The sequence below is a fragment of the Nomascus leucogenys genome, chromosome 14 (assembly GCF_006542625.1).
Source record: "Nomascus leucogenys isolate Asia chromosome 14, Asia_NLE_v1, whole genome shotgun sequence".
In the NCBI taxonomy this organism is placed as follows: Eukaryota; Metazoa; Chordata; class Mammalia; order Primates; family Hylobatidae; genus Nomascus; species Nomascus leucogenys.
The window spans coordinates 34,678,717-34,690,820 of record NC_044394.1 but is presented as its reverse complement, the minus strand read 5'-3'; the positions used below and the strand labels follow the sequence as shown (position 1 = coordinate 34,690,820).

General features: G+C 42.3%; 1 protein-coding gene across 1 annotated transcript in view; it reads right to left on the bottom strand.

Annotated features, from left to right (window-relative positions):
• Nucleotides 1-9,867, bottom strand: part of MXD1 (MAX dimerization protein 1) — a 28,140-nt gene extending 18,273 nt beyond the window's left edge. Inside the window, exons 1-3 of the mRNA XM_003262510.3 lie at nt 9,529-9,867; nt 8,705-8,804; nt 3,188-3,217 (exon numbers count right to left, since the gene is read on the bottom strand). Of these exons, the coding sequence (XP_003262558.1) occupies nt 3,188-3,217; nt 8,705-8,804; nt 9,529-9,601 (203 nt within the window). The 5' untranslated portion in view covers nt 9,602-9,867. The remainder of the gene's footprint in view (nt 1-3,187; nt 3,218-8,704; nt 8,805-9,528) is intronic.
• Between the last annotated feature and the right edge of the window lie 2,237 nt (nt 9,868-12,104).

The window sequence follows — 12,104 nt, the reverse complement described above, 5'->3', positions numbered from 1 at the left end:
AAGATATTTCAAAGTGTTGGTGTTGGGTATAATATCCTTACAGTGGAGTCCTGATAACATAGAGTAACACTAACTATTTAGAATCTCTAAAGTGCCATAGAAAAGGTTTCCGTTCAAGAAAACTAACCCAAGTATAATCAACTCTGCAATATCAAGAAAAGGGAAAATCCCATTGTTAGAAGTTCTTTTGCTAAGTTGCCTTTTCTTCTTCGTCTTCTTTTTTCTTTTTTTTTTTTTTTTTTTTGAGAGCCATGGCAATCTTTTCACACTTGATTTTAGCCAAAAGGCCGAGAAGCAATGAAAGCCATGATAATCTTTTTATGCAATGTTATCAGGTAAAAAATGGCTAAAGTGTATTAGCATTTACCAGAGTGGTATTCTTTTATAGAACTCAGCTACTAAAACCAGGGAGAGTACAAAAACAGCTGTTCAACTGACCTCCAAACCCTGAAGTTCTTAAGCATCCACACTAATAAGAGAGAGGAGCCCAGCAACTTTAACCTCCCCTGAACTGCAGCAACCAATGCTTGCTTAAATTAAGTAAACTAAGTCCTGATTTTCCTTCTCTTCTGTTCACATGTTCTAGACTAGAAAGTTTATCAAGACCTTAAAAGACCAAATTCCAAAAAAGAAAAGAAGGAAACTAGGTAACTAACCCTTCAACAAGCAAAAGTTGACTGGTCATATGGAAGCAAGCTCAATTATAGGCAGCTTGCCTAGTGGTGACTTCATGTCCAGTTTTCCAGAATTTTTACCTCTAGCTTCTTCTGCACATCTCAATCTTCGCACTTAGTATATTAACTGAAACTGTCTCTGCATCTTTCCCATTGGACAACTGCACATTTATCTGGGATGGGGACCTTGCTGATCTAATACCCTACTATGAATGCATTTAATACCCAGTAACACGCACAAGTTCTGGGGCCACCATAGACAGAAAATAAACATCCCTGAGATGCTAAAATTAATAATACAATTGACATTCTGTGGCATTCCTGCAGAGGCAAAAGTCACAAAGTTTTAGTAAGTCTTTATGTGAAGGGATCAAATTTTAATAATACAAATAAATACCAAACTAAAGTATTAGAGGGGTGAAGAACTAGAAGACTTTTCAGAAGAAATAGTCCTGGTTTACCCAAATCACTGCAAAGGCAGGAAGAAGGGAGAGAATCTGAAGAGAAAATCTAAAGATGAGAAAGAGAAGCCATAACTGACTACCTTTCCCCTTTAAGAAGAGATACTTTTGAGTTTCTAGTTCATGATATGTAAATAGCTAAAGCATAAAGGAAGCTCCAGCTTAAAACATGGTCAGTCACAATCATAGAACAATTAAAAGGGAAGATGAAGGGATGAGCAGAAGCATATGTGCAGTGAGGCACACTCACCATCACACACACACACACACACACGAAATTCCATAGTGGAGTAAAGCTAACCGCCCTCTTCCCGGATTCTACCTGCTTGGGAATTTGCTCTGCCCTTTCACTGATTAAACATAAATATCATTCAGATCCTGACTTTCAGAGTCAGGCTCCTTTTTCAAAGAGGGTCGGCAGGAAATAACCACATGTCTTTACAGAGCCATCATTGCACATCCTTTTCTTGTTCATGCAGGGCACTGAGAAAGCACTCAATTTGGATGGGTAGCCCGCATTTCAAATTGATGGGAGCTCAGAGACCAGAATGAGGCTAGTTCAATGGTTCTCCATCATGGCTGCACATGAGAATCACCTGGGGAGCCTTTGAAACACATGAGTGCACAGCCTCAACCCAAACCAATTAAATCAGAATTGCTAAGGGTAACGTTTGGGCATTAATTTTGTTTGTCTGTTGGCTTTTAAAAGCTCCACAAAAAGTTATCATTAATTTTTTTTCAGTATGGTAAAAGCAAGCAGTTTTTTTTGTTGTTGTTGTTTCGGGAGTTATGTGGTTTTTTTTTTTTTTTTGGTGTTTACTAGAGATACAAGAAAATTTGCTTTAAAATACTTCATGGGAAGAGGTGGTTTTGCTTACAGAAGACTGACAAAATGTTGATAATTACTGAAGCCAGGTAATGGATACATAGGAGTTGATTACATTAGTCACTCTACTTTTTATTTATTTATTTTTTTGAGACGGAGTCTCACTCTGTTGCCCAGGCCGGAGTGCAGTGGCGGGATCTCGGTTCACTGCAACCTCTGCCTCTAGGGTTCAAGCGATTCTCCTGCCTCAGCCTCCCAAGTAGCTGGGATTACAGGCATGTGCCACCACACGTGGCTAATTTTTGTATTATTCATTGAAACAGGGTTTTGCCATGTTGGCTAGGCTGGCCTCCCAAAGTGCTGGGATCACAGGTGTGAGCCACTGTACCTGGCCAGATTTGAAATTTTCTATAATAAAAAGTTATTTTATAGAATCAGCAGAAATAAACCTTTGTTCTTTACCCTCACCAGAAAAATATACAAGTGTATGTGTATAATGTGCTTAATATAAAAATATGTTCAAAAATACACAGAAAGCTTTGCAAGTGATTCTAATGTGCAACCAGAGTTGAGAACCACTTGGCTGCCTCACTGAAGGAGGGGTAACTTGATTTGGAAAATAAAGATTTAAGTAAGCAGCAAGAGGCAATCCAGGTGAGAGAGATTCCACTCAGGCTGCGGCAAGATGGAGCCCAGTGAGGGTGGCAGGCCTCCTCTAGTTAGGCACCATCTCCAATTTCTGTCATGCACACATTTGCCTGAATTTTGAGACCCTTCACTCACAAGTAAACTGCAAATACACATACATACACATGTTAATACACGTGTTAATATATACATACATGTATATTATGTTTGTGTATATATATCTGTCTATACGTATTTTAGATAACACTGCCAATTATATTCAGTAGCATGTAATTTTTTAAAAACACTATTTGTGGAAATGTTGCCTCTGACTAAAATGCTTTGGTCTGTGGAATAGTCATTCAAAGGCCTTCAGGAATGGGCTGGTGGGGGTGAGGGTTAGGGGTGTGGTCTTTTAACTGGCAAGCTCTACATCTACCTAAGTAATTTATGAGCAATGCTGCTTAGAGGGCGCTGGGTGAATTCTGAAATCAGGTGCTACTAGTGGGAATAGTCAAAAAGAGCAACCAAGTTTGAACTTAATGAACAGAGAATGCAACAAAGCTCCCCGCATTCCACCTCCCAAATCCCCAACTCACCTATTCTTCTCCATTTCATTGTGAGTTGATCTGAAAGAGGGAACAATAAGAGAAGAATAAGATATTTTTGTCCTAAAGAACTACTTCAACACCAACTCAATTCTTTTAACTTCTTTCTCTCTGAAGTTGATAGGAGAGATGTAGAAAGGGAGAAAAATTAACTGGGCTCTACTAAAAAAATTAGTCCATTTGAAGAGTTAGATAAATGTAAATCCTAAAATAGAGTTCAAGGTAAAGCGACAAACCAAGACGCATGCCTTCTCTAGTGGAAAAATAATCCATTTTAAGACAAGAAATAAAAGGGGTCTATTTATACAAAAACAGCTGCACGATGCAATGTGAATTTGCGTTATATAATATGACAAAGCTTTCTGTAGGCTAAGGGTAGAAAAGCGGAGGTACCACCCCTACCCCACCCCTGCAGTTTTCCCTAGGGGTAGCATACACCAAAATTTTGTGTAAAGTTGCTTGACTATATTGTTTTAAATAGTAAAATAACCCCCTTCCCCAATCTTCTGACTCCTTGAAGTAACTATCATGTACAAGATGCTACTGTTAAATAGCAACCAAATGATTTTAGGAAGGGGTTTCCAAAGTTCAGCTCAATATAAAGATGATAAGTTGGTTAAAGCAGAAGTTAGAGAAATGTGAAGTCCAGCTTTGCCACTGATATACTGTGGAATGAATAAAATTCTTTACTATCCTGTTACTGGTTAACCTGTCTATAAAATGAGAATAAAAATAATTACCAATTATTTACTGAACAAGTATGGACCAATGAGGTAACAGCTGTAAAACTGATTAGACAGCCTTGGATGAAAGGTGTGATGGATATGAAACCATATGATTAGTGTATTTATGGCTGACCTTAAAGACAAGCTCTGGCCTAAGACTTTATGGACAAGTTACCATAAAGTCATAAGAAGTCAATGCGGCCCCTTTAGTGTCCTCCTCACACAACCCCTTCCTAACCAGTTATAAATTTGGAAGAAGTTACCAGCATTATAAAGGAGCTGAATCGTGACCTTTCTTATGAAAATTCTCTAGAATTTAAGCAGCTCAGGAGTTTACTCCCTGGTTCAGCTCATGAATTCTGTGGGGCCATAATCAGCACCTTACTGGGCTTAGGAGATAAATTCTCACAGCAATCATGGAGGAATACCACCTCAAGAGTGCTCAGCCACTCATTTACATCAGGGGCACCACCACCAAGTTCACTCATCAGAGAATGGCGGTAAGGACAGTGAATGTGGGGGGATGGCAGTGGAAGTGAGGACGTTGTCTTGAAATGAGAAATTTCCAACCTAGCATTAAACTTCTCTTTCACAGGGATCTTGGGAAGCAATTTTTATTCACGAAGAAAAAATAAATGAGAAAATGACAGTATTTTAAGTTTAGAATATTTGTTTTCTAGGTAAACAATACATGGACCTCATGTATTCAAACCAAGCCAAAATTGGTTAATTTAAAAGTTTTAGGCCAGGTGCAGTGGCTCACACCTGTAATCCCAACACTTTGGGAGGCCAAGGCAGGCAGATCATGGGTCAGAAAATTGAGACCATCCTGGCCAACATGGTGAAACCCTGTCTCTACCAAAATACAAAAATTAGCTGGGCGTGGTGGCGCGTGCCTGTAATCCCAGCTACTCGCTTGAATGAGGGAGTCGGAGGTTGTAGTGAGCTGAGATCGTGCCACTGCACTCCAGCCTAGCAACAGAGGGAGACTCCATCTCAAAAACAAAACAAAACAAAAAAGACAAAACAAAACTTTAAAATTGTCAGGTATGGTGGCTCAGACCTGCAATCTCAGCACTTTGGGAGGCTAAGGCAGGAGAATTGCTTGAGCTCAGGAGTTGGAGACCAGTGTGGGCAACACAGCAAGAGCCCATCTCAGTTAAAAAGAAATAAAAGCTTTACATCGATTCACTTGGTTATCCCTGAGCATTCTCCAGTCACATTGTTCTGAAGGTTTATTGCCTTCAGTGGCCAACAGGATACTATAGTTAACAAGAATCTGGCATACACTGCAAACCTTTGGCTCTAAAGCACGTGGCATTTTAACTTTAACCGGGACTAGTAAGTTCAAACCCTGACAGATTTTTTTAAATGGATGAAAGTAGATGGGCACAGTGGGATCCCAGCACTTTGGGAGGCTGAGGTGGGTGGATCATTTGAGGTCAGGAGTTCAAGACCAGCCTGGCTAACCTGGCGAAAACCTGTCTTTACTAAAAATACAAAAATTAGCCAGGCATGGTCACGCACGCCTGTAATCTCAGCTACTCGGGAGGCTGAGGCCGGAGAATCACTTGAACACAGGAGGTAGAGGTTGTAGTAGGCCGAGATGGTACCACTGCATTCTAGCTTAGGCAACAGAGTGAGACTGTCTAAAAATAAATAAATAAATTAAATAAAATGGATGAAAGTATATGCCAAGAGTTGGTTGAGATTACCCTCTTTAACTGTAGACAAGGACCATCCCTTGTAGGTGGAGGAGAGGAAAGTGAATAGGTTGAGAAGAGAGTAGAAAATAACAGCACACAGGAAATTCTTACCAAATATTTCTGGATTCTTTGAAAATATATAGATAAACTAATAAATAGAGTTATATACTTACACAAAATTCTGAATCCCCAAAATAAACTTTTAAAAAACTCCATAGGAGGCACAACTTCTTCCAAAATTTGAACAAAATTTTTAAAACTACAGATTTTATTTGATTACTTGAGTGTTAAACACATGGTGCTTTTTAAAGGGGAACTTATACCTAACGGCTAGAGCATTACTGAAGTGTATCTAGTTTACTGAGTTATTAATAAAAAGCAGCCCTTTCAAAAATGATCAGTTCTGAGACTGCCAGCCACCTCCATTGATGGGTAAACATTTACGTTTTTAATTAAAGCATTGTAAGAACACACTGATACCTTGTGTCAAAACTATTTTCCATGTGATTACGGAAAACAATGGATAACTCTGGAATCACTGATAAAGGTCAAATTTCACCATTTAAAAATACACTCTAATAAAAAAAACTAAGCCAAATTATGGCATATCTGAGATAACCAGGAAAAATCCTTGGCTTCAAAAACACTCCTCATGTCAGGTCACTCTAGCCACTGTCTTATAAAACAACTGGGTGGCAAGTCCTGAACTTCCTCTTTCACATGAATGCCAAAGCTTGCTTTACTCATTGAACAAAACACACTTTTAAAAAGTTCTAGATTTCAATTCTAAATAGTTAGTAATTGACTTCAAAAATCAGTAGGAAAGAAACTTCCATCTTCCCATATTCCAGCAGTTCTATGGATAATTTCAAAAAACAATTGATATTCACAATTTCATTTTCATTTTTGTTGTTTTAATAAGCAACTAGAGAAACGTGAATAAGATCTGCAGTTTCAGTTCCCAAGAAGTTTCCTATGTGGCAAAATCTTATCTTTTATTGTCCAAGGAAAAGTACTTCCCCAGACTCTACAAGCAAAAAGCATAGCATTTCAACCTGTATGAACAAGAATAAACTGTTATCCAAGGGTTATGTAAACCAGCAGTAATCTCTCCCTATCCTTTACCTCAGTTCAAAATTCTGACCATACATGGCTGAGGATATAAAGCCGATTCAAATCATGGGGTCAAGCTGCTTTCTCGGTTATGATTGCTTGTTCCTCAGAAAAGGAGCTATTCCAAATGAGTCATGAAGGAAATGATCACACTGAAAGAAAACTACCTGCTCTTGCCTCACACGTTTGGCTGGTGCTACCTCTAGGTTTAATCATGGTCTCTCAGAAATCCTTACACCATTGAATATATTACACTAACTCACTATCAGTCAGGTATATGGACAACTGTGATAATCCCCTGTCTCTAACCATGGAAAACAAACCAACCCATTAACAGAAGGATTTGTAGCCTTTTTTTTTTTTTGGCATAGTACTGATTATTAAAGAGAAGATACTAGAAAGAATCCATTTCTTGGCTTAAGATTCTTAACTACTATTATTTTTCTTTCCTAATCATCTTTTGGGACCAAGCCACTTCAACATCTCATTTTCTTATCCCCACTAGTAAACATCCCCTACAACCTTCCTGTGAAACTAAGGAAAAAAATAAAGTGTTAAGGTATTAAGCCTCAATAAGTAACTTGGACAATTCCTCTCAAATCATTAGTGGACAATAATAAAAGCAAAAATGGATGATGCTTTTCCAGAAAAATTAACTGAAAGGCCTCAAAATTCTTCTAAACAAAATTTTAAAAAATACCGTAACAAAATGCAACACAGCTTGTTTTTATACCATTGCATATTACAAGTGAGTATTAACATCTTTCTTAAAGTGCCTTCAGACCCATGCACAAAACTACTGGCTACCACCTTCAGGTAATGCTAAGGTGGGAGGACAAGCAAAACCCACCAGGTAATTACCAGGTTGATCCTTCAAGTGCCATTTTTATTCAAGGGCATGGCACAAGTAATGCTGCTCACATCCTGTGGTTCCACTAACGATACTAAAGAGGTGAACCAAGTACAGAAGACGCAGCAAGAACAAGTGATTTTTAGGTTTAAGTGGGAAATCCCTGGTCTGTATTAAGCCACAGAGGATATCCAAGTAGATACTTGCAAGGAGTTATTCATGAGGGTGAGGGATAAGGATTCTAAACCAGTGACGAAAATGTCAATGCTTTTAATTTACTGGCAGGAAAGGTATAGTTGAAGGGATCTAATAGAACAAATTTCCTAGCCAACTATATTTTAAGGGCAAAGAAGGGGGGAAATGGGCAGTAACATTGATGGACTATTTATATGTACCAGAAACTATGCATAGGACTTTAATATGTGATTTAACTGACCATGAACCAAATCTCCGGTGAGATTCACAGCTTTTAAGAACTACAGTATAAGATAATCTATAAGGCTAACATGGAAAGGTTGTAGCATATTAATATTTCGGTATTATATATTCCTCTATCACTAAAGAGGTAGGTTTTAACCTCAATCATTCCTCTTTGCCATTACAAATAGAGGTGACAAATTAGAGTATCAAACAAACTACTGTATTTAATTTACATGTCTAGTATGAGATCCTATCACTTACGCCAAGTCAGGTACTTTAATGTGTTTATAAAATCATTACTATGAAAAGTAAAAGAAATGGATAATGTCCAGCATTTTGACTCATAGAAAACTTGCCCTGAATCTGCAACTTCTGAAGGGAAAATATTGTCACTGTTGCTAATCTCACTTGAAGCTTCCACAGATTTTTTTGTTCCAAAAGGGAAGAAAAGCAAAATTAAATTTTGAATAAAGTTCACAAAGAAATGTAAAACATTTCTATTTTTCTTTTCAGTTCCCTCAACCCAAACAGAAACAGCTTCCTGCAATGGCTTAAGTCCATGTGTACATTACTGAATCATGACGGCCACAATGTAAATTTATAGGGTTATAATCACAACAGGCAACTTACATTCAGCAGTTTGTGCCACCTACAATATAATCTAAAAGACAGAAAGAAGTATTTACCAAATTACCTGCTACTGCTGTTATTCTTTTTGGATTTGTTCCTCCGTTTTAAGGCATCTCTGTCCTTGTTATTGTATGGTAACATGGAGGCATAACCATGTTCAGCTTCTAGAAAACAGGAGGATCCAGTTAATGAATGGACCCAGAATATTTAATACTCTCTCCTCTCTACAGTATTTCCTTTTTCCTTTATTTATCTTTAAAAGAATATTGTGGAAATAATTAAATGGAGTAAGGTGGAATTCTGAGAACAATGATTTTAAAAAAAAAACAACATTGTGTGAATATCGTCAGTTCGGAGCAGGTGTAAGGAGGATTCCAGCTGCTCATTGTTGAGAAAGACACAGTAGTGGCTAAGCTCACGCAGTCTGGGTTCCCCACTGGCTACATCCAGCAGGTTGGTGCGGGTTAAGTGGGACCAGCTCAGGCGAAGGTGCGGGGCAAGCACCGTGAGCCGGGGACGGGGAGGCGCTGCTCCTCTGCCCAGGAGACGGGGGCGCCAGGCCCACCTGGGGGCCGGCCGGGACCAGCCCGGGTGAGATAAACCAGGGAGGCTATCAGAGGGGGCCCCGGCCACCCACTCGTGAAGGGCTGGGTAAGGGGCGGCGTTCGGGACCCCGGGGGGCGGCAGCCCCTTCTCCACCCCATTCATTGCTTTGGGGCAGCGGCGGCCTCCCTTCGGACCGCGCGTGGGGAGAGCCGGAGGCGTTGGGAGCGCTCGCGGTCTCCCCGCCTCCAACCACCCCCGGAGCGGCTGGGCGCCCGGACCTGAGGCCGGCCCCACATGACCCCCGGCCTAGGTTCGAGTGGACCCCTCCCCGTCCCCGTGCACCTCTCTCCCGCCGCTCCAGATAGTCGGCCGCCTCCAGCAGCATCTGGATGTTCATCCGAACCGCCGCCGCCATTCTGCACCGGGGGCCGGAGCCACGGGACCAACCCCCACTGCCCACGGGCTCGCTGCCGCCGCCGGACCGCTGTGGAGCCCGCTGTGGACCCCGCGGAGCAGGGCTGAGGGAGCCTCTCTGGCAACCACGCTCGACAAGAGAGGGAGGGGGCCAGTGAGCTGGGCACCGCCGACACAGTGACAGAACCCGGAGCAGAGCAGCAGCCGCCACCGCCGCGGAGTGTTTATCCCCGACTCACCATCTCCCCGCCCCCAGCCCCTTCTCTTGACAGGCCAGCTTCGGCCGCGTTCCTCATTGGGCCCCCCAAAGAATGCCCCGCCCCTACACTTGTGCGATTGGGAGAGGGCTTCACGGCTCCACCCCGCAAAGTCCGCTCCTCTCGCTGGTTGGTCACACTTGACAAGGCCCGGGCTCCACCCCCTCTTTCCAATTGGTGACAGGATTCGCAACTCCGCCTCGTGCTCCTTCCTTGTTTCCCATTGGTTCTATACCAACAACCCGGGCCCCCTTTTGCTTTGTTAGTATTGGCCAAGAGCTGTAGAAGGCAAGCACCTCGCCGGTCTCCCATTGGTGAAGCCTTCGGAAACCTCCCAGCTACGATGATGTCACCTTTCTCCAGGCCAGGCGAGCCCTAAGTGGCTGATGGTCAGCGGCTTGGCTACTCCTCACCAGGTCTGGCATTGGCTGGGAGGGCCGGTCTGGCGCTGGGCGGCGCTGATTCACCAGCCGCTACGGAGCTCTGCTCCACTCGGCCTCGCCTCGGACCTGTTGCCAAGACCTGTCCCTGGGGAAAACTTCCGGGGACCTGCCAGGCGTCCCTCGAATGGAAGGCTGGCACCTCGCGTCGCCTGGGCGCTCTGCCCCGCTTGGGTTCGGGGCCGGAGCCCTGGGTCTGGTGGCCGCGGCCCTGGAGGTTCCGGGCTTCGCGGAACTCGGGCTGGCGAGGGCCCAGCCGCGAATCCTCCCGAAGAGCTGTGCAGGCTAGTGGCCGGTGAGCCGGGAGCTCGGGCAGGCGCCACGTGGCTGCTGCGAGGCTTGAGAAGAAAAGCCTGGCCGTTGTTAAATGCTCGCCGCCCGGCGTTTTTTCAGCCCTCAAGAAAGAGCTGGAATCGGGCTGCAGTATACAGCATTGAGCTCATGCGCCTTTTCCGCACCCCCCTCCACCCCCGGGAAGTGATGGAATAATTAATTACTTCCACGCGAGCGGCTTTTTAAAGCTCAGAAACTTCCTGAACCTACAGAATGGCATTAAACCCTAAGATTCTTTGACTTAAATCTCTTTTGGGGTTTTCTCCTCCCTTTTAATTCTAGATGAAAACACTCACAAGATTATTGTTTTTTGTTTTGAAAGGGAGTTTTGCTCTTGTCGCCCAGGCTGGAGTGCAATGGCGCGATCTCGGCTCACTGCAGCCTCCTTCTCCCGGGTTCAAGCGATTCTCCTGCCTCAACCTTCTGAGTAGCTGGGATTACAGGTGCCCACCACCACGCCCGGCTAATTTTTGTATTTTTAGTAGAGACAGGGTTTCCCCATGTTGGCCAGGCTGGTCTCGAACTCCTGACCTCAGGTGATCCACCCACCTCGGCCTCCCAAAGTGCTGGGATCACAGGCGTGAGCCACTGCACCCGGCCAAGAATACTCTTTAAGACGTCTGCAAATGGTGTGTTTCCGCATGGGGTGATACCAATATAAATGCTTAATAGAATGTTATGTATACAGAACTAAAAAGTTTAAAGATCGGTCCCTAAACCTATCAAAATTTTTGAAATGAAAGCTATCTGGCAAACCAAGCTACACTGCCAATGTACTGACAGACATCTCCAATTTTAAAAGTAGAAATAAAGTTCTTGGTAGGTTGAGTCCCCAAAATACAAATGAGTAAAGCATGAACATATTTCTTTTTTTAAAAGTTTATTATTGTTGCCAATATATAATAGCTTACTATGTGTAGGTATCGTACCTACATTATCTCCAATCTTCAATATAACCCCATGAGGTAGGTTGTGTTAATTACATTTTGCACGTGAAGAAACTGAGGCCCAGGGAGGCTAAATGATTTTCCCTGTCACGCATTCAGCTGCAGACATGGAAACTGAACCTATGTATGTCTCACCCAGAGCCCAAATTACTAATCCTCCTGTTGGTAGTTGTATAAAGACAAGGTAGTTTAAACAGATTTCCAGACTGAGTCACAAAACACTGACAACTCAAGTACTGAAGAAAAAGAAAGACAAAGGTGTAAATGTAATTATGGTGGGAAATATTAAACATGTATTTTTTAATGTCCACAAACCCACTAAAATTAAATCAACTCAATAAATAGAATAAACATGTAGTAAATCATGCGTGACATATAGGCATATTCTGGTTTCAGTGGTTAACTGGATCTAAAAACTGATTCTTTATGAAAATACTAACGAAACACACATACTGAAGGTAACGGTTTTCAAAGCACAATACAAAGCTGGAAATGAAGGTAGAAATATAACAGTGTTTTTTTCTCCA